We start from the raw sequence: 21,774 nt of genomic DNA on the forward strand, positions 1-21,774 counted from the left end.
ACCTGAGGGGGGGAGCTGTGGGAACCCCAGAGTTTGTGGTCAAGTCAGACAGAAGTGTGGATAACCTGGGGACCCGATGCTTGAGACTGGCGTCCGAAGCAGAGGGCAGCCATGTGGGATGGAGCCCTTCAACCTATGGAGTCTGACACCAGATCCTAGAAGTGTCCTAGTTGAATTGAATTGTAGGACACCTGGATGGTGTCAGAGAATTGAAGTGGTTGGTGTGAGAAAAAACCTCTCCGTGTTCCTTGAGGGAACTCAGGCCCCCTTTCAATGGACTTGGGGTCTGAAAACTGACTCAGGCCTGGGGATTGACAAGGGGCCGCCATTTTCCATAGCAATGGATGACATCAGCCTTTAACTCACCAACTCTTGATATATGTGTATATCCTCTTTTACTTGGGCGTTTGGTTCCATGGTAGTATCTATTCCCATCAACCCCACAGGGCATCTCAAAGACAGCAGTGGCCCAGTCCTTCCTCGTTGCCTCTGGGCCTTCCTGGGCCTAGTCAGATGGTGCGGTCTCAGATCTTACCTAGTAAATCCCTTCTAAAATTCTCCTCTCTTTGAGCCTTGTAACCACTTCCTCAATACTGTGTGAAGAAAGTTCTGGCATCCCCACCTCATTGTCATGTGGAAGTTTTGTAGCCATCTGCACATACTATTAAGACTAGCTCCAGGTATCCTTGCTAGAGTATTGAATGCCACATCGCAGGTGAAGGCCCCACATCAATAAATTCTCTCTAATCCAGCCTTAGATTCCACTCCCCCTGGTCGCTCATCTCAGATCCACTGCCACATGGCTCTCCTTAGCTCCCCAAGGCACGTGCTGGCCAGCTCCTGCGATTCCTGGGGTGTGTAAGCTGATCCTCTGGGAGTAGGAACTGTACCTTCCTGCTCAGGTTGTGGCGATCCGATTCTGACTGTTGGCCTGGAGGCAATGAGTGGTGATGGACGCAGATCTTACGAAAAGCAAATGACATCTTGCAAGGCATCTGCTTCCAGGGAGGTCTTTGCACCATCTCCACATTAGGGCAGGGGCTGGCCGCTTCTGCTGGCCTGGAGAGTTCCAGGGTATCAGAGGGTTCAAGGTTTTCTGGCTCATCTACCCAATGTTCCTATCCCAGGGTCCCACTCTTTTTCTGGTAGAGCCTGAATCTGACAGGTGATCTGTCACAGCTGCACGTTCAGCCTCCTTTGGCAGCTGTCACCCTTACGGTCAGCTGCTGAGCCTGACTTTTAGCAGTTTCCCTGAAGCTGCAGGAGATGAGGGCCTCCTTAAAACCCACCATAAAGCTCCCCATGGCTTTTACACGTCCTTAAGTTGGCTGTTAGCTACCCTGAGCCTATCGCTTTCTTTTTCGCAAGGTTTTTTATGCTGTCAATAAAAGCTGGCTTACTCTACATTTCTTATAATTATTATAGGCCCCGTCCAGTCAAACGGTACAGGCATTCCATTTCCCAGCTCAATTTCACCTTCAACCCGCACCTCACCCCAATTAACCACAGATGAAAACCTTAGTAATAGTGATGCCACTTCATGCCAAGGGTTATCACCACCCACTTACCACCAGCAATAGTGTCCCTATTGCCTTCAGAACAGTCGGTATTCCAATTTCACAATCCTGCCCTAAGAGTCTTCTTTTAAAGACCACCCTTGGCACCAAGTGTCTCTGGGGACACGTGGTACAGGGTGGCCATGAGGTGAGGTGTGGGGGGTTGTCTCTGCATGAAGTCAGTCGGGGCCCAAGCAGAGCTGGTGACTGCTGAGAGGCTAGGACAGGATAGGTAAAAGGCCCTGGAGGCTTATGGGGACGAGGGCTCTGCTGTGGCATTAAGAGATGTCTGATACAAAGGCACACCATGGATTTCCTTTCCAAACAAGGCTTACCCCATTTGCATTTATTGATGGCGCATGATGGATAGGTTTAGTCCTCATTCTGGCATCTTATTTCATGTCATGCTTTCTCTCTTGAGTGCATCCTTTGTTTTGCGTCCTTGCTCTGTGGTGTGTATGTGTGTTTTCTTCAGGCTGTTTCACTGCATTGGTGGCAATGTGGCACTTTATTTTTTCTGCAACCACCAGACTTTGTCAAGACAAGATGTGTCAGATATGCTACGATGTGATCTGATGCATGAAACCTAGGACTCCACTCACACATGCATCCTCGTTTGTCTTCCTGTTACATATTTGTGCTCTATGAGAATCCTGATAAGTTTCATTTTGCCCACTGTCCATCAAAAAAGAAAAAACAGTTGGTGTTTGTAATTACATGCACAGCCTTAGCAAGAACATTCCTGAAAGAACTTCCATGTTGACTAGGGTTAATGACAACCAAATCCTCTGCTTACGATTTTACCTGTTTGACGCCTGGAAGAATTTTGTACAGACCAGCTTCTGGCTCCTTAGCTTTCATGCCTTGTTCCTTCTCCACCCCCAACACAGTCTCAGTGGCAGCCTCTTCAGGGCACGTTTCCACTGTGATATGACGCGTTGCCCTGTTCCATCATGTCACATACTGTGCCCTACACCAGATGTCAGCACGGAGGGTGGCGGGGCGCTCCTACACCAGGACAGCTGGCAAAAAACGAATTACAGGTGGGAGAGACTACAGACACATAAATCTATTCCAAAACCCAAATGAAATGTATCCCACGTCAAGTTTCCCTCACTCAGATCCACTCCAACATCATCTGACAATGCGGCAAAGGAGCATTTGGGCAAAAAGAGAGAGTAGTCTTAACTGACTGCACCAAAGCTGCCTTATCTACAAAAATTTTACAAAAGCATATGCCCCTATGAGCACATTGGGTCCTTCCAAGCCTGTCCTTAAAAGGGGCCCATGGAACTGAGGGGCCCAGAGCTTAAGCAGTCTCCACGTTGTACCTCGTGGTTTATAATTTGATATAGAGATGTTAATAAACTCCAAATAGGTGTAAGAAAGTCCAAGAAAGTTCTAGTTTTTTCCCATGATGATTGATACTTTTTAGGAAATGAATATCAAAACCTTTAAAAAAATAGTTTTCTTGTTCTTTTAGGTTCTTCCTCCTTGCTGGTGCCTGGTCTGCCAATTGTGCTGAAAGGGTGAAGTCACAGAGACGAATAAGCAGGAGATTAGTCTCCTAAGAAAGGAGCTACAGCAGTGCTGTCGGACAGAACTTTCTGTGATGATGGAAACGTTCTGTGTTTGCTCTGTCCAAAATGGTAGCCACTAGCCATATGTTGCCAGCTACTGAGCACTGGAAATGTGGCTAGTGAGACTGAAGAATTGAATTTTAAATTTTATTTAGGTTTAATTAATTAAAATTTAAACAGCCATGTGTGGCTAGTGGCTGCCATATAAGGCGGTGAAGATCTGGAGCCCATTGAGGGGGAGATGACACAGAAAGGGAAGGAGGAGAGGGGCCGGCCAGCATGTGGCTGGGACCAGCCCGGAGAGTTTGTTTGTTTTCTAAACCATTTTATGGAGGCGTGACTGACTTACAAAAAGCTGTCTATATTTGATGTATACAACTCTATGATTTTGGAGATAAGTACACACCCGTGAAAACATCACCACAATCTACGCCATAAACATATCCATCACCTCCAAAAGTTTCCTCGTGCCCACTTTATTTATTATTATTTTTTGTGTGTGATAAGAACACAACGTAAGATCTACCCTCTTAGTAAAATTTTAAGTGTATACTACACTATTGTCAACTATAGGCACTGTGCTGGGAGTAGATCTCTAGGTCTCATTCATCTTATACACCTGAAACTTGGTACCCTTTGAGTAGTAACTCCCCGTTCCCCTCCTCCCAGCCCCTGATAACCGCCATTCTATGCTGCTTCTATGAGCCTGATTCCTCACGTAAACGAGATCATGCCACATTTGTCTCTCTGGATCTGGTTTCTTTCACTTCTGGGTTCATCCACACTGTAGCAAATGCAGTTTCCTTCTTTTTAAGGCTGAATAGTAACTATTCTCTTGTATGTGTATACCTACCACATTTTCTTTGCCCATTCATCCATTGACGGACGTGTAGGTTGCTTCCATGTCTTGGCTATTGTGAATAATGCTGCAGTGAACGTGGGAGCGCACATATCCCTTTGGGATCCTGATATCAATTCCTTTGCATAGATACCCAGAAGTGGGATTGCTGGATCATATGGGAGCTCTGTTTTTAATTTCTTGAGGAACCTCTGTAGTATTTCCCATTGCAGCTGCACCAATTTACGTACCCTTGTACACCAACCGTGCACAAGGCTTCCCTTTTCTCCACATCCTAGCTAACTCTTATCTTTTGTCTTTTTGATAATGGCCATTCTAACAGGTGTGAGGTGACATCTCACTGTGGTTTAGATTTGCATTTCCCTGATGATTAGTGATGTTGAGCTGCTTTTTACATACCTGTTGGCCATTTATGTGTCTTCTTTGGAGAAATGTCTCTGTTTCTTTGCCCATTTTTCAATCAGGTTATTTGTTTTCTTGCTATTGAATTATAAGAGTTCCTTATAGCAGCCCGGGGAGTTCTGAAGAGAGAGCCAAAGGACAGTGCTGCCCAGAGGGACTTCCTGCCAGGGCTCCTCTATGTCCTTCCTTTTGACATTTATGGAGCAGCCAGGTAGGCCAGACTGAGGGTGGGGCTGACTAATCCATTAGGCACACTGCCTAGGACTCACAAAAATGTTTTAATTTCTTTTAAAATCGCAAGAAAAAAAGAATGTTTAGGGCAAAGAAAATGTTTTAAAATATAATGTTAATATATTCATCTTTACGCCAACTCAGTCATAAAATATAATTAAAAAATTTTTTTAGTGGAGGAAGGAGCCCTTGAAAACAAAAGTGCCAAGTCCTAATGTGTGTGGGGGGAGAGGATGCTGCTTCCAGGCCGCCTCCACCCCCCCCCCCGCCCCCCCCCCCCCCAGCTCATTTTGCACTCCCAGGCATCTACCTGGCCATCTCCCCTTTAAATGCTCCCCCATAGGCCACACCTGGACTCCACGAATGGGCCCACCTGCCCCAGGTCTTGGCACAAAGGGGTCAAACAAGAGAACCAAGATTCTCCAACAATCCCTGGGTCAGAACAGACCCCTGCACCCAGGCTTGGAAAATGCACCCCTAGACTTTACATACTTGCACAAAGAGCAGTAAGGAACTGGGGAGGGCTCCAAGAGCTGTGCGGGAAGATGGAGAGGCGAGAGGCGATGTTCTAGAGTGAATTTATTAATCTTTAAAACCCCTCTGATACTGACCCCATTTTACGGAGGAGGAAGCAAGGGCTCAGAGAGGTTGAAGAACTTGTCCAGGCTCACACAGCTGGGATTCAAACTTCGGTATGTCGTTGATCTGACACCCAAGCCCAGGGTCCGTCGTCACAGATCCCTGGAACCCCTCCCTCAGCCGCTGTGGGACCTGGAGAGGGGCACAAAGAGCAGCGTCTGTGCTGACCACCCCGCCCTCCATGGCGGCCGTTCCCTTTTCTCCACTCCTGCTCCCTGGAATCCCATCTTTCCAGGGCTGCTTCTATAGGATCTCTGGGCCTCAATTTCCCCTTTGTGCCTGCGTTGGGGTGGGGGTCTCCCTCTAGTTACAAGGAAGAGGGAGAGAAAAGAGAAGGACGTGGCCTTTCCTCCCTCACAGGGCTAAGGCCCCACTCAGCCCCGGGTCCCCCCGGAAGCCCACCTCCCACCACGCAGGGTCCTGCGGGCCGGAATGGGGCTCGGCCCCTTTAAGTCCCGCCCGGCACGCCCGGAGCCGGGCCGCGTTCCCAGGTCCGCGTTCCGGGATCCGCGGCGGTGGCCGGTCTCGGCGCGTCCTCCGCGCTTCCCGCCGCCGCCGCCGCCGCCGCCCCCGCGCGCGCCTCGCGGGTGCGGGAGGATGAGCCGCATCTACCGTGACGACGCGCTCCGCAACAAGCCCGTGCGGAGTGCGCGGCTGCCGGGCGCCTGGGCCCCAGCCGCCCACCAGCGGTAGGCCCCCGCCGCCCCCGCCGCCCTGACCCTGCGCCTCCCAATGGCGGAGGGCTCTCCGCGGCCGCCTCTCGGGCCCCAGTCCGCGCCCCCCGGCGCCGCGCTTCGGAGCGCACCCCTAAGACGCGGGTGGCGCCAGTCTCCCCTCCTGTCCCCAGACCCTCGGGAGAGAGTCGGGGTCCCGACTCCGGAACGGGGCTCAGGAGGCGGGGCTTCCTTCCCCGACCTCGGGCGCTGCCCGGGCCGCGGGGCTGTACACCCAGCCTGTCCTGCCCACAGGCCTGTGCCCAGGCTGCGCCCCGCTCCGGGAGGGCCGGTGGGGCTGTGACCGGAACGGCGGGTGGAGTCGGCCTGGCTGGGCTGGGGGAGGGCGTGGCCTGCCTGCAGGAGTGTGTGGCATCGGGAGGGCCGGGCCTTGCCATCACGGGGGCACGGAGGTTATGAGAAGAAAGGGACCGTTCCGTTTGCAATTGGAAACTCTAGAGAATGTAGGGGGTGAGGGGCTGGGTAGGGCTAGTAAGGTACAGCCAGTTTTCGCTTTTCATCCCCATCCCTTCAGCTCACCCCTCCTCTCTCCCATTTCTGTGGTTCCAGAAAAGGAAGTGCACAGGTTCTGCGTTAGTGGCAACTAGCATGGGGAAGCAGGGTCCAGCTCTCCTCAGGGACCCTGCGACCCATCTTGGGCTAGTCACAAACTTCTGAGTTTTGATTTCTCCTTCTCTAAAGTGGATGTGTGCAAACCGGAATATGGAAGTGCTTTCAAATGGTTGAAAAGGAAAAATACCTTATAGCAGCTTAGACACCCTCCCAGAATTTGGTTAAATAAAAATGTAAAATCCTTTATATTTAGTAAGCACTTAATAGTTTCCAAAACACCTGCATAGCCATGATCTAATGTCATCACCATAGAAGCAGAGTGTGGCGGCTGGTCCTGTCCCGTTTTGCAGATAAGAAGACTGAGGCTCTGGTTACAGTAACCCCCTGCCGGAAGGGCCGTAGCTTGGTCTTCAGCCTCGCCGGGTCCTTCCCACCCTCTGGGCAGTGCCCCAGCCTTTGGGACCCTCAGAGGAAGGGAGGGCCCCTGTGGGAAGCACAGAGAAAGGGGCTGCTCAGTCCTGGGCCCGCTCAGGGGCGAGTGAGTCGGGGACTCCCATGGGAGTTGCTTCTTTCTCAGTGCAAACTCAGACTGGGCCATCAAACTGTGGTCCTTTCCTGAGGACTGGCAGACCAGCTGGTCCCTTCCTTCCCTCTCCTCCCCAGGGGAAACGGCGTCCTGCTGGAGGGAGACCTGGTGGATGTATCTCGGCACAGCATCTCGGATGCTCATGGCAGGAAGGTGAGGATGTTTCCTTGGGGCGCCCGCAGGACCCTCGGTTCACGGTCCACACCCACCGAGGCAGCTCCCTGTGCTTGGCCCTGCCAGTGCCAAGACTTAGGGTCCAGCTCTTTCCTTGAAGGGCTCACAGGGCAGGTGGGAGGTGGGCCGGGAGATTATCGGCCAAAAGGGTCACTGAGTGGAAGGGGATCGGTTGGGGTGTGCTGGGCGGCGGGCGGAAGCGGGGGCCTGGGTTCTCCCTGGGAAGACAGACCAGGCCTTAAACCCAAGTGTGTGTCTGGGGCTGGGGTTGGGAGGGTTGAAGCAGGAAGGGTGAGTGGATGAGGTGAGTGGTCCAGGACTGAGTCTGGGGTGCTGAGTGGGCTGGAAGGCCCTCTGAAGAGGTCCTGTTGCCTTCGGATGGAGCTGAGTTAGAGGGCTGGGAGCTTTGCGGGGCTAGGCAGGATGCGTGTCTCTATCCCGGGAGAGCCGAGGGCCCGGACTCCTGTCCTCTGGTCTGGGGGTTGCATTGACCCAAGGCCTGATGGACAAGGTCAGAGCAGGTTAAGGCCTTGTGTGGGTGCGGGGTCAGCAGTGACCTTCCCCGCTCTGGACCCCTGCTCTGTTCCTGGGAAGTCGTGTGCGCCCTTAAGTTTTTGGAATTGAATGACTTTAAAGGTACAGGTGGAGTTTGCTGTTGGAAGGAGCCTTGAAACGACGCCATTTGCAAAGTGGTGAATCTCTTGTCATGGGCTTGCTCACCTTTGGACACCACTGTGTTGTGGCCGGGCCTTTTGGAAGGTTGGGTTTTTATAAATCAGGTCACCCGTGTGGACCTGGGCTTCTGCGTGTGTGCAGGTGGGCGTGCCTTGGGGAGGGAGGAGGGTTGCTGAATTCTTGGGCTTGTTTCCAGCCTGAATGTGAGTCTATGTTGCTGACACTGCCCGGGGCTTCAGTTCCTGCGTCCCTGCCCTTCTACCCTTGTCCCCTCAGCCTCCTGGGGTCCTGCCCCTTATCACCACCCCACTTCAGGTGTCCGCGGACACACCTGGCGTTCACCATCCTGTGCTAGCCAGCATCTCCTTCTTGAGCACTGGTTCTGAGTCTCCACCCCCCTTTCAGATAGTCCCACCCTGATGTGCTGACCGCTGCCTTATCTCCTTGGTCTCTGCAACTGAGTTCATTAGAATGCCCTCTGGAGGCAGGCTGGAGCCTCTCCCTCGCACCCCCAGAGAACACCTCTGCTCCCAGCTCAGCACTGATTTCATGCTGCATCTTCTGCACGGTAGCACAGAAGTTAGCAGGGTGGTCCCTCCAGTCTGGAGCCCCCAGCCAGCCAGCCCCAGGCGCCCAGCAGCAGTGCCACACTGATGTGAGGCTAACTTGCCTGGGCTACCTTGACAGGCAGGGCGTTCTCCCAGCCGCTCTCCAGGCTCACCCCCCTGAGCTCCCCCTTCCTAATGACCCGCAGACCTCCAGGTCTCTTCCTGCCCCGCCCCAAGGTAAGCAACCTCTGGTCCCGGCAGGCTCCTCCCTTGACTGCCCCACCCTCCCTTCGTCTTTCCAGGTCTGCTTCCTCCCATGGGCACTCAGGGACTCAGCCTGTCCTGAGTAAACCTTACACCTGCCCCTCCTACCGTCTGGCTGCCTCCAGCGCTCAGTCCTGTCCTGCTGCCAGCTTGTTTCCTGAAAGACATCTCTGAGGGTCTTGCTCCTGCTCCGAAACCATTCAGGATTCCTTCTTGTCTAACTGATCAAATCCCAACTCCAAGTGCTGACTCGAGGCCCGGCTCAGACTTATCCCACTGGCACTCCCAGCCTCCAAGGGCCCCGCTTTGCTCAGACATGCACACAGGACCTTGACTTTTATTTTACATGCCTGTCCCAGGCTTTTGATACCCTTCCTACACCCTTGCTCCCGCGGTGGCAGGTCTCCCCACCCTTCCAGACTGTGCCTCCCTGTTTTTCCCAGGAGTGGTTTCCTCTTCTTCAGTCTCTGGGAGCGTTTCGTCTGCCTGATTTGATTAGCGTAGCTGGCAAGCAGCATTTGCAGCACGCTTCATGCTTTCTACTGTGTCTGCTCCTTCGTCATCTCCTCGAACTCTTACAGCACTCCTGAAAGCAGGCATCACGTTGTCCCCGTGCCACAGGGGAAGCTGAGGCTGGGAGTGATTTCCCCCTGGCCCACATCTGCTGGAAGAGGCACAGTGGCTGCCTCCTTCCCCGCTCCCTGCCAGTCCCCTTTCCATGGCACCTTGGCTGCTTCCACTCCTGCTTCATGGTGTTTGGGGTCTTTGGTGCCAGGACTCTCGGGTTCTGTGTATACTTTCTGTCTCTGGCTGTGTGTGGGGACTGTGGAGGCCTTGGGGGCAGGCCCTGGGCCCGCCCTCTCATGGACGTCTAGCATGGTTCATTATGTGTGGCAGGTGTTCTGCTGAACACATGAATGAATGAATGAATGAATGGATATTGAAGTGGGGCATCTGCCCAGCTTGCATATCTTTCGGGGTAGAGAGTGAGTCGGGGAGGGCTGCAGCCGGAGCCCTGTGGGGAGTGTGTGTGTTGGAGGGTGGGGGGAGTGAAGTAACCCCCTCACCCTCTTTCTGCCTGGCCCCAGGAGCGCTACTACGTGCTGTATATCCGGCCCAGTTGCATCCATCGCCGGAAGTTCGACCCCAAGGGAAATGAGATCGAGCCCAACTTCAGCGCCACCAGGAAGGTGAACACAGGCTTCCTCATGTCATCCTACAGTAGGTATCCTCCGCCCCTCGTCCCTCAGGGCCCTCTTACACTAGTTTTTGTCATGTGAGTAAGATGAGGCCTGATGTTAGTGAGATGCCTTGTGTGACTTCGGGTACTTGGCCTTCCTTTGTCTCTAGGGGCCTCTTGGCCCCCAGAAAGTGTCTTCTTCGCGTGGTTGGCCTTGAAGCCCATGTCTGGTCTGAGGGCCCCCTGGCTGGACTCTGTCCTGCCCCCCATTCACTCAGGGTATCCCCAGTGCCCCACTGCAGTCCCAAGGACCTAGCTGGCCTTCCCAGCTCCTGCCGTCTCCTGCAGTCTAGGCAGTTGTCCGTGAACCTGGCTCTGGGCTCCAGCTGCCTTTGCGCAGAGCCTCGACCAGGCCTCCGGTGGCCTCCATTTTTCTGCCGAAATTCTTGTTTGGTTCTTGGGCCCTTCGCGATCCCGTTCCTCTTCCCAGCTTTCCCAAAGGACCTCTTTGCTGTCTGCCCCGAGTGAGAAGGGTTTGAGGGTGAGTGGCAATCCACGCATCCCTCTGTTGTTTTATTCATTCCTGCTTTCAGTTGCTCATTAATTCTCGGAATGTTTAATGAGCATCTGCCGTGTGCCAGGCCGTGAGCCACGCACAGAGGGTCCAGGGACGCACAGGACTCAGACATGTGCTCGAGATGTTCTCAGTGTGATGGAGGAGATGGGCAGCCTGTGACGGGAGCCTACGGAGGGGCTCTGAGCCCAGGCAGGCGTGGTCGGGGGTGCCCTGGAGGAGGGAACACCAGTACAGAGTCCTGAGAGATAAGCAGGAATCAGCCAGGGTGCCTGGGCCAGGGAGTGTTTCAGAGAGGGGACGGCATGCCAAAGACATTTGGGACCTGAGGGCTCCTGACGCAGGAGCAGAGAAGCCAGGTGGGGAGGGCGGCCTGAGAGGCAGGCGGGGAGAAGGGCCCAGAAGGGGCACTCAGTCGAGGGTACAGGGACCCCTGTAGTGAGTGGCTTTAAGTTGGCGAGTGATGAGATTAGATTTGTTCTTAAAAACCCCTGGGGAGGTGAATAGACTGGAGACCAGGAGGCCTGGTCAGAGACTGTGAGGCAACCTCAGAGGGAGATAAGAGGGCCGGGATTAGGGACCTGTCAGTGAGGATGGAGAGAGCGGAGAGACCCAAGATAGAGGAGGGACAGTGGCCTCAGTGTTTGGATGTGCGGAGAATGAGGGAGGAGTCAGGGAGGACCCCAGGGTTTGGGCTTGGGTGCCAGGTTTGGGGGAGTGGAGGTGCGAGAGGAGCAGGTTTGGGGAGAAGAGTTCTGTTTGGGACACGTGGCCTTAGACACGTGGTGGCACTTCCCAAGACAAGTAGGTGTCCACTGGGGCCTTGGAGGTACAGTTCTAGAACCCAGGAAGAGGGCTGGGCTGGCAGTGTATGGAGGAGTGGTCACACATTGTAGTATCGAAGCTGTGGAAGTGGTTGAAGGCACCCGGGAGGTCGTTTTGGAGAAGAGCGACAACAGGAGGTGGCCGGGGAAGGAGTCCGTAAGGAGCAGGAGCCCTGGGAGAGGTCTGAGGGAGATGGGGAAGGCCAGGGGGACAGGAGTGAGGAGGTAGCGATGGCGTCAGGTGCTGCCCACAGCCCAGGGCGGCTCTGGCTGCGGAGCATCCAGTGGGCATCACAATGAGGAGCCCCCCAGTGACTCTGATGGGAGGTGGGCAGAGCCTGGAGCCGTGGGTGTCAAAGCCAGGATGCAAAAAGGCATTAGGGAAAGATCCGGGAGAGGAGAAAGAGGGACGGGTCCTCAAGGAGGTGCGATCTGGAGCCCAGATGGAGGAACTGGCTTGAGGCAGGAGGGGACACACCTCTCCCTTTGAGACAGAGGGAAGGAGGAGAGGTTCCATGTGGTTTTAGGTAAATTGACGGGGAGGTGGTGGCAGGGAGGTGAGTGGCCTCACTTCTGGCTTCTGGTATCTTGTGAAGTAGGAGGTGAGGTGGACGCAAGGCAGGGCAGGGTTCGAGGAGGATGGAGCAGTTTGAAAGCCCTCTGTGTGAGTGAGGTGTCCTGGGATCCCAGAAGGCTTCTTGACGGAGCTTGGCAGCAGTTTTACACCATGAGCGGGATGTGGTCTTGGTGGCTTGGCGGGCAGTTCTCCCCCAGAGAGCAGCCGCTGGGGTGCTGGCGTGGAGAAGGCAGCCTTCCGACAGCTCTGGGTTGTTGTGTGGGGCCTGGGAGGCCTTGATTCTCAGCCTGGGACCACCCCGCCCCCTACCAGGACTTGCAGGTTTGGGACTTTCAGTGCAGGAAGGCGAGGCTGTTGGAACCCTCCCTGAGCCTCAGGGCTCTGGCCGGGCCAGGACGAGCAGGCCAGAGAGAGCATGGGGACCACCAGAGTTTGCTGCTGGGTCCAGCAGACCCTGTGCCAGCCAGGGAGACCCCAAGAGCCTGGAAGAACCCGGCCTGGTCACTGGGGTCTCACTGGGAAGGCAGAAGGGTGTGGAGAGTTTGAATGCTGCCTCCTCCACGGACTAGCTGTGTTACCTCGGGCAAACTACTTAACCTCTCTAAGCCTTAGTTTTCTCATCTGTAAAACAGGAATAAAAAAACAATAACACTCACTGAGGGTCAACCATGTGCCAGCACTGTGCTGAATGCTTCATGTGTATTATTCATTGACAGCTCATGTCAGTCCTGTCAGGTGGGTGCCATTTTATCCCTATTTGTCAGGCACAGAGGGGTTAAGTAACCTGCCTAAGGTCGCACAGCTTCTAAGCAGATTTGCCCCAGGCAGCCTGGCTCCAGAGCCCATGCCATTGGTCCTCTACCATGAGCTCCTTGATGAGCGCTGGCAGGACGAGTCCTCAGGCCTGCCCTCAGGTGCTTGTGAGCGTGTACAACCCTCAGCCTGGCTCCTAGGAGGCCCTCCCAGAGTGCTTATTACAGCAGTAACAGCCCCTGTGCTGTGTGCCTGCAGAGGAGGAAGCCAAGGGGGACACCGACAGACTCACTCCCGAGGCGCTGAAGGGGCTGGTGAATAAGCCGGAGCTGCTGGCGCTGACAGAGAGCCTCACCCCCGAGCAGACAGTGGCCTTCTGGATGCTTGAGTCAGAGATGGAGGCGATGGAGCTGGAGCTGGGGGCCGGGGTACGGCTGAAAACTCGAGGCGACGGCCCCTTCCTGGGTGAGCAGAGTGGCCCTCACTGTGGCCTGATGTTCCCATATGGCCTGTGGGGGTCCCGGCCTCCTGCCCGAGGCTCCCCCAGCCCTCCTGCTTAGAGCTCATGGGAGCGGGCCACATCTGGCCTCTGTGGCGACATGGCCCCTTGATTTATTCCTAAGCCCCTGGACAAGTGCCCTGGGGCCAGTAGCCGAGACTCTCTGGATCCTGGGGTACCACCCAATCCCGTGGTTCCTGTGGGTGACCTTTCCTGTCTAGTGCTTTGGGGGTCCCCCCCCAGGGCCTCCCGGAGCACACCCAGGCCCGAAGAGAACACTGGCTTATCCCAGACCTCGGGGAAGCTGGCAGAATGGACCGGGCCCCACTGTGTTTTTGCCACAGGGACGGGGGCCATTCACCTTGTTCCCTTCTTTCAGATTCATTAGCCAAACTTGAGGCCGGAACAGTGACCAAGTGTAATTTCGCGGGTGATGGAAAGACGGGGGCGTCCTGGACAGACAGCATCATGGCCAGAAAGTCTTCTGAGGGGGCTGCAGTGGAGAGCCGAGAGCAGGGGGACGGGGCGGAGGACGAGGAGTGGGTAGGTCAAGGAAGACAACTGTGGCCTTGGCGTTGGCGTGGTTTATCTCTCAGCAGGAGTTTTGTCCGTGCTGGTTGGGTGTTGGACAAAGAGACAGAAGCATAAATTTTAGCCCCCAGCCTTGGTGGAATTCCAGGGAATGCCCGAGAGTGTGTTAGCATCAGGGAAATTCCTTTAAGGTGTAAAGGGTGACAAGCTGGGACCTTTCTTTTTGGTGGGTGTGAATTGTGCCAATTACAAGAAAACCCCAAAGATTTATAAAAGTGAGGGGTGGAAGGAATGGAGGGCGGAGGGGAGCCAGTGAGACTTAATGTCACAGGTCTCCAAACATTTCCACTTCAAGTGAATACGTCAGCTGTGTCGAGGTGGTAGGGCAGCTGAATGAGCAGTTTTTCCTCCTTTGTTCTGGGCTTTCTGCCCAAAGTGGCTGGAAAATGGCTACCTTGGTCCTTAATAGTTTTTTTTTGCCAAGGCTCAGCTTGCTAGTGGATCCTCAGCCTACTCACAGTTGATTTCTTTTTCCGAAGTATATTTCACCTGAAGATTTGAATGGATGTCAAAAGGCCCCGAATTGAACATTTAAAATAAAGTCACAGAAAAATGGGCTATTTATGTAGGTGATGAAGATGACATTTGCCAGAGAAAGTGGGGGCAGGTAGGGTAGAGGGTCTGGATCCCCTTTTGTCTTAATAACGTGGGTCTTGGATGGAAAAACCATCTGTGGAGCTGCCAGGCTGCTCCCTGGGCCGGCTCTGATGAAGTGGGGCCAAAGCAGGTGGCCGAGGGCCCCGCTGGTCCCTCTCGATCACATCCCTGTTTGTCCGATGACTTGCAGAAGGCTTGCATGAAAAGTGCTGTGTTCATGTCTCTTTACTTTCCCCCTAGGACGACTGAGGTTAGGGAGATGGAGTGCCTCCGGGGCCCGCCAGCACTATTGAGGATTTCTTCCATCAACTTCCCCTCTGGAGCTGGAGGGGGCAGTCCGCCAAGCCTCAGCTGGTTCTTCCCTACAGCCGCGTGGAATACCCTTTGAACAAGCTCTGCTAAAATCGAATCCAAGCCCATGATGTTGGCAGTGGGCCCCATGCCGTGGCTCGTGGAGGGTCCCTCCCTGGATGTGAGTCTAGCCTGCCTAGACACTTTCATGATGGCTCTTGCCCTGAGTGGCAGCCTTGTTTCTGGGGGCAGGTGGCAGGCAAGTCCCCAAGGCAATCAGAGGAATTGGCCTTGGTCTTGGTGCAGAATCGGGGACTATCCCTCATCTGCATGCAGAGTGGCTCAGAGGAGAACTTACCCAGCCTCCTTCCTCTGCTCTTGGTGTATTTCCTGGTTTCCTTCCACCCCCGCCTGCTGCCCCGTGCTCCGCGTTGTGGCCTCTGCCCCTTTGCTCCAGCCTCCTTCCCCCAAGGCCGCTGGTTCTTTATTCCTCCTCTGCTTCTCTGCCACCTGGGGGCTCCTGTCTCCTGACCTCCTTGGCTGCTCTCCTGGGGATGCTGTTCTCAGGGAGCCTAGAGCCTTCCCAGGTGTGGCTGGGTCCCCGCCTCTCAGACTCACTCTTCCAGGCCACGTTTTTGATAACACTTTTTTCGTTGTTGTTTTGTACCTTGAGAACTTTTTATAAATGAGTAAATCTTCTGAAAAGAATTTCTCTACAGTGACTGAGTTGTCATCAGGTGTAAACAGTCTTCCAGCGGGGCAACGTCCCTGTAAGGAGGAAGCCACTTCTTTCTGGTCGTGAGCACTGCCTTGCTGGGTATGGTGCCCACTCCGATCTGTGACGAGATCTGGAGTTGAAATCTGCCTGTCCCAAGAATGGCAGGCGCTTGGCAGCATGCGGGTCCTGCTTGCCTCGGGGAGCAGATGGGGTGGTGGTAAACCACCAGTTACTGAGTCCTCTCGTGTATTAAACACAGCAGTGGATGCTTTCCTGACAGTAATTATAGCCACTGACTGTGGAGTGCTTCCTGCTGCTAGTTCTTGTGCTGAGCGCTTGCAATATCTTACTTAATCGTCACAGCGATCCCATGAGGTACATGTGATATTCTCCCCATGGTTTTCCTACGAGACTGATGCTCAGAGCCTCCAGGAGTAGCATCTAGAGGAGAGAGGAATTTAAGCCCAGGCTGTCAGATTTCCAAGCCCGTATCCTTAACTACTGGATTATTCTGCTTCCACGTGTATACTACAGGAGAAAAATGGGCCTCAGAGAGGTGAGCAACTTACCCAGAGTCACACAGCTAAGTGGCAGAGCCAGGATTCAAATCCAGAGCTGTCAAAAGCAAAGCTTATGCTCCTTCCCCTGTGCCCGGCTTCCTTGGCCTGCACGAGGGCCAGAGGAGGCCCCGGCCCTGTGGAGCGGGGTTATATTCCCAGATGCTAGGGACGTTGCCTAAGCCCTTGACTGCTGGTCTGCCCAGGCTGAAGCCAGCCCTGCTGGTATCAGCAGTTGAGCAGGTAATACTGCACTTCTTTCATTTGTTATCATGGCTCCGACTTTCATTTGCCTTCCTGCCTGTTTGAGTCTGGGCTCAACAATATGGCTGTGAGGCTTGGGGTTCACACATCAGTCAGGCCGCCGGAAGTCACGGTTACTGGACTGCTCGCAGGTCTCTTCTGTTCCTGTCGCCCTTTTCTTAGTTCAGTTCCTTGTGATCTCTCCCTTTGTGACTCTTGTAGAAGCCGCCTCCCTGGGGTGCTGTGTCTGAAGGGGGCTGGCTCACTGGTGAGCTTGTTGGGACCTCAATCATGGGGGTGACCAGGGAGGTGGTTACGCAGGAGGAGGACTGGGGACACTGGGTAGGGGTAGAGGCTCCTAGTGAGGGCATCTCATTGCCCACAGCACCATGGCCAAAGAGTATGGCAAGCTCCTAGGGGTGGGCCACCATTCCAAACAAGGAGGCCCAGTGTGCCAGTGGGGGAAGCCCTGGGCAGCAAACGGGCTTGGTGTCTTGGCGAGGTTCCCTGGAAGGAAAAGGCCATTGTGGCTGGAGCTCAGAGAATGGGTGGGGGTAGACGTGAGGCTGGAGATGGGGCATGGCATCTTCAATATCTTAAGTATTTGGGGACTTTATCCTTAACATCCTGGAAGCCAGTGATCAGGGGGAGAGTGATAAGATCTGATTTGTATATTTCAAAGATCACTTGACTACAGAGAAGCTGAAGGCAATGAGCTCGACTAGGGGACTGTGGCAATGGTCAGGGTGAGAGCCAGAGTGGTTTGGCATAGAGTGGTGGCAGTGGAGATGGGAAGAAATTCAGGTAGACGAGAGGAGGAAAGGGACTTTCCAGCAGGAAAAAACATGGAGGTAAGGGAAGAGCCTGCTCCAGAATATGCTATTTCTTTTTTTTTTTTTTTTGCTAGAGAAGATTCTCCCTGAGCTAACATCTGTTGCCAATCTTCCTCTTTTTTTCCGTCCCCAAAGCCCCAGTGCATCGTTGTATATTCTAGTTGTAAGTCCTTCTAGTTCTTGCACGTGAGCCACTGCCACAGCATGGCTACTGACAGACAGTGGTGTGGTTCTGTGACTGCGAACCGAACCTGGGCCACTGAAGCAGAGCGAATGCTGGACTTTTTAACCACTAGGCCATGAGGGCTAGCTCTGCACTTTATTTACATGCTGGTTGTGACACTGTGCCTACACATAGAATCTGATAATGCTTTTTCATTAACATTATATAATCACTTTCCATATTGCCACATTGTTCTTAAGATTGACTACCATTTAATAGCTCAATTTATCCAATTTTTGGATAATTGATTCCCTATTTGGAGCTAATATAATTAATGTGTCAAAAACTGTTGTAAATTATATAGTTCCCTCAATCTCACGCACCCATCTACTGCCCCCCACCACACGCACACACACACAAACACACACACACACAGACACACGCTATATTTTGGGGTTATTTCTTTACGGAGGGATTCCCAGGAGTCAGATTACTGGGAATCTAGGAATTTTTTTTAAAGTCTTGTTATATTGCCAAGTTGCTTTCTAAAAGGTTTATTCTAAATTATAATTTCACCAGTAATGTAAGAGAGGACCTTTTTTTTTTTTTTTTTTAAAGATTGGCACCTAAGCTAACAACTGTTGCCAGTCTTCTTTTTTTTTTCTGCTTTTTTCTCCCCAAATCCCCCCAGCACATAGTTGTATATTTTCAGTTGTGGGTCCCTCTAGTTGTGGCATGTGGGACGCCACCTCAATGTGGCCTGGTGAGCAGTGCCATGTCCGTGCCCAGGATCTGAACCAGCGAAACCCTGGGCTGCTGGAGCAGAGCACACGAACTTAACCATTCGGCCACCGGGCTGGCCCCCAAGAGGACCATTTTCATGCCACTTTTGTCAAAATTGGGTACAATAACATTTTTAAAGTGATATTTCATAAGGTGAGATTAATATTTTAATTTTAAAATTAATATTTGAAATTTGATTAGCCTTTACCCCCATTAATACTGGGGAAAAACTGGAAAATTTACAGATATTTGGAGATTAAGTGAACAATCAATGGGTCAAAGAAGAAATCAAAAGAGAAACAATAAAATATCTTGAGACAAACTAAAATGAAAATATACTAAAATTTGTGGAATGTAAATAACTAACTTTTATGGTAAAAATCCACAACAAAGTGAGTATAGAGGGAACATATCTCAACATAATAAAGGCCATATATGACAAGCCCACAGCTAACATCACACTCAATGATGAAAAGCTGATAGCCTCTCCTCTAAGATCAGGAACAAGACAAGGATGCCCACTCTTGCCACTTCTATTCAACATAGTATTGGAAGTCTTAGCCAGAGCAATTAGGCAAGAAAAACTAAAAAGCATCCAAATTAGAAAGGAATAAGTAAAACTGTTAGTATTTGCAGATGACATGATATTATATATAGAAAACCATAAAGACTCCCATCAAAAAACTGTTAGAACTAATAAATGAATTCAGTAAGCTTTCAGGATACAAAATCAATACCCCCAAATCTGTTGTAGTTCTGTACACTAATAATGAACTATCAGAAAAAGAAATAAAGGGCCAGCCTGGTGGCGCAGCGGTTAAGTTCACATGTTCTGCTTCTTGGTGGCCCGGGGTTTGCTGGTTCAGATCCCGGGTGCGGACATGGCACCGCTTGGCAAAATGTGGTGTATACACACACACACACACACACAATGGAATATTATTCACCCATAAAACAATGAAATCTTGCCATTTGTGACAAAATGGATGGACCTCAAGGGCATTATGCTAAGTGAAATAAGTCAGACAGAGAAAGAGAAATGGTGTGTGACCTCACTTATATGTGGAATCTTATAAAACAAAAAGGAACCAATGGGCCGGCCCCATGGTCTAGTGGTTAAGTTTGGTGCACTCTGCTTTGGTGGCCTGGGTTTTGTTCCCAGGTGTGGACCTACACCACTCCTTGGTGGCTATGCTGTGGTGGTGACCCACATACAAAAGAGAGGAAGACTGGCACAGACGTTAGCTCAGGGAGAATCTTTCTCAGCAAAAGAAAAAGAAACCAAGCTCATAGATAGAACAGATTGTTGGTTGCCAGAGGCCAGGAGGATGGGGGCTGTGAGGGGTGGGAGAAATGGGTGAAGGGGGTCAAAAGGTAAAAAGAAAAAAATGCAGTTGATGTAAAATAAAACAAATTTTGAATCATATTCAAAATATTGACTTTACATATATATATACATATATATTTATATGCTAATGTATATGACATAGGTATATATAATATATATAAAAACACTGATGCCTACCTATTATTTCTAAAATAATGAAAATAAAATGCCACATTCTAACTCTTTAAAAGTGGGGGGAAAAAAAGAAAATGAGGGGCCGGCCCGTGGCTGAGTGGTTAAGTTCGCGTGCTCTGCTTCAGCAGCCCAGGTTTTCGCCAGTTCAAATCCTGGGCATGGACATGGCACTGCTCATCAAGCCATGCTGAGGCAGCATCCCACATGCCACAACTAGAAGGACCCACAACTGAAAATACACAACTATGTACTGGGGGGCTTTGGGGAGAAAACAGAAAAGTGAAATCTTTAAAAAAAAAAAACAAAAGAAAATGAGTGCTATAATAGTGTAAGTACAAAGTTCTATGACTGCAGAACCTTCTAGAAAATAAAAGGTTATTTCTAGAGAGGGCCAGCCCCATGGCCTAGTTAATTTCAGTGTGCTCTGCTTCAGCCACCTGGGTTTGGTTCCCTGCGTGCGGACCTACACCACTCATCAGTGGTCATGTTGTGGTGGCAACCCACATACAAAATAGAGGAAGACTGACATGGATATTAACTCAGGGGGAGTCTTCCTCAAGCAAAAAGAGGAAGATTGGCAACAGATGTTAGCTCAGGAAGAATTTTCCTCAGCAAAAAAAACCCCACAAAAAACCCCCAAAAGATTATTTCTGGGATTATGGCTTCTTGAGTAGTCTTATTACTTTTTTTTACATTTAATTTAAAAAATTAATACTTTATATAGCCTTTCCCCCCATTAATAGTGAGCATAAACATTTTTTTCATATTCACTTCCTGAATATATTTTCCTTTTTTGTTAACCCAGTTCCTCTGCCCATTTATCGACTGAGGGGGAGAAGTCTTTTTGGTTTGTCAGAGTTATTTATATTTTAAATATAACCATTTACCATATTTTAACAACTTCTTTGCCATTTTTAAAAACTGATTTTACAAACAAAATTTTTATATAGATGTATCTGTTGACTTTTTGTGATTTTTATTGCTTCTAAGTTTATGCTCTCTTTTCAGATGTTAGATACTCAGTTTCATTTTCTTCCATTTTGGCTATTATCTGGTTTTATATTTAACTCTTTAATTCACTCTGCCTTTAATTTGTGGGAGAGTATGAAGTGAGATAACTAAATTGCTTATTTTCAAATTGCCAACCAGTTATCCTGGCGTATTTACTAAATCCTTCCCACTATCAAGTTATGATTTCTGCTAAATCACATACTAAAATTATTTTATACCTAAATTATCTATTATATTTCAATCAGTCTCCCTATAACGACAATTTGAACTAATATAGTAGGTTTAGTTGACAGAGCTAGGTCCTCCTCATTATCCTTCTGTTTTAGAATTTTCTCTAATATTCCTCCTCAACATTTGAAACATTTTGCCAGGTTTCAGTGCACATTTATTGCCTTTGGCTTTTTTTAAATTAAAAAACACTGGTTACAAGAGTAATACATATTTATTTTAGAGAAGAAAAATATGTGATTCCACCACCCAAAGGTGTTTTTCCAATCGCTTATGGAGGACTCCATCATACGCTGTGCGCTGCTCCAAGTACTTACGAATGTTAACTCCTTTTGCTTATAACAAGTGAGGAAAGTAGAAACATTTTTTTCCAAAAAATAAACAGGCCGGGGATTTGAATCAGGGCAGCCCGGTTCCAGGAGCCTGTGCTGAGCGCGGCATGGTGCTGCCATTCCAGCCGACACAACTATTATCCATATTTTGCTGTATCTACATTCAATCTTTTACCAAGCGGCACGTCCCTGTACATACTTTGTATAATCTTTTCGGTTACACGTATGTCATGAACATTTCCCTATACCATTAATCTTCACAACATTATTTTTAATAACTTGAATATTTCTCATGTGAAACAATGCATTTAACTAATTTCTCATTTCAGCATAATTAGTTTGCTTCCCATTTTCTCCTGTAATAACACTGCTGGGATGTACGTTCTTGAGCCTGAATCTTTTCACCTATCTACAATCATTTTATTATACATTCTAAAAGTGGGAATTCTGCGTTTAATGTTCTATATATTTAAAGGCTTTTGATACATATTGCCAAACAGTCCTCTGGATAGGCGATTCCAATATCCAGCTCCATCTGCAGGATAGGGACGTGTTTCATCTCACGCCCTCTAAGTCATTATAAGAAAAAAAACTACCAATTTGGGATCGCCGGTACCTTTTAAATGGAATCGCATTAAATATCCCTTAATTCCCACTATTCACAACCTCCCATGGAGAAATAGCCCTTTTGCACGAGG

At 50.7% G+C, this 21,774-nt stretch overlaps 1 protein-coding gene and 1 long non-coding RNA gene across 3 annotated transcripts in view; one reads left to right on the forward strand and one right to left on the reverse strand.

Moving 5' to 3' along the window:
* Nucleotides 1-1,868: 1,868 nt before the first annotated feature.
* LOC139083018 (uncharacterized) lies at nucleotides 1,869-6,282 on the reverse strand. Its single transcript, XR_011539514.1, has 4 exons — nucleotides 6,073-6,282; nucleotides 5,240-5,399; nucleotides 4,395-4,516; nucleotides 1,869-2,578 (listed from the first exon to the last, which is right to left on the reverse strand). It is a non-coding gene; the product is annotated as an uncharacterized lncRNA (long non-coding RNA).
* The window catches only part of ARPIN (actin related protein 2/3 complex inhibitor), a 56,177-nt gene continuing 39,814 nt past the window's right edge, over nucleotides 5,412-21,774 (forward strand). The window contains exons 1-6 of one of the 2 annotated variants that reach the window (XM_070617473.1): nucleotides 5,412-5,956; nucleotides 7,217-7,292; nucleotides 9,889-10,021; nucleotides 12,967-13,173; nucleotides 13,587-13,750; nucleotides 14,636-15,391. In XM_070617473.1, coding sequence (XP_070473574.1) covers nucleotides 5,700-5,956; nucleotides 7,217-7,292; nucleotides 9,889-10,021; nucleotides 12,967-13,173; nucleotides 13,587-13,750; nucleotides 14,636-14,644 — 846 coding nt within the window. In that variant the 5' untranslated portion in view covers nucleotides 5,412-5,699 and the 3' untranslated portion in view covers nucleotides 14,645-15,391. Of the gene's footprint in view, nucleotides 5,957-7,216; nucleotides 7,293-9,888; nucleotides 10,022-12,966; nucleotides 13,174-13,586; nucleotides 13,751-14,635; nucleotides 15,392-21,774 lie in introns of those variants that run through there. The other variant, XM_070617484.1, reaches the window with a different exon arrangement.

This window comes from Equus przewalskii, chromosome 1 (assembly GCF_037783145.1).
Source record: "Equus przewalskii isolate Varuska chromosome 1, EquPr2, whole genome shotgun sequence".
In the NCBI taxonomy this organism is placed as follows: Eukaryota; Metazoa; Chordata; class Mammalia; order Perissodactyla; family Equidae; genus Equus; species Equus przewalskii.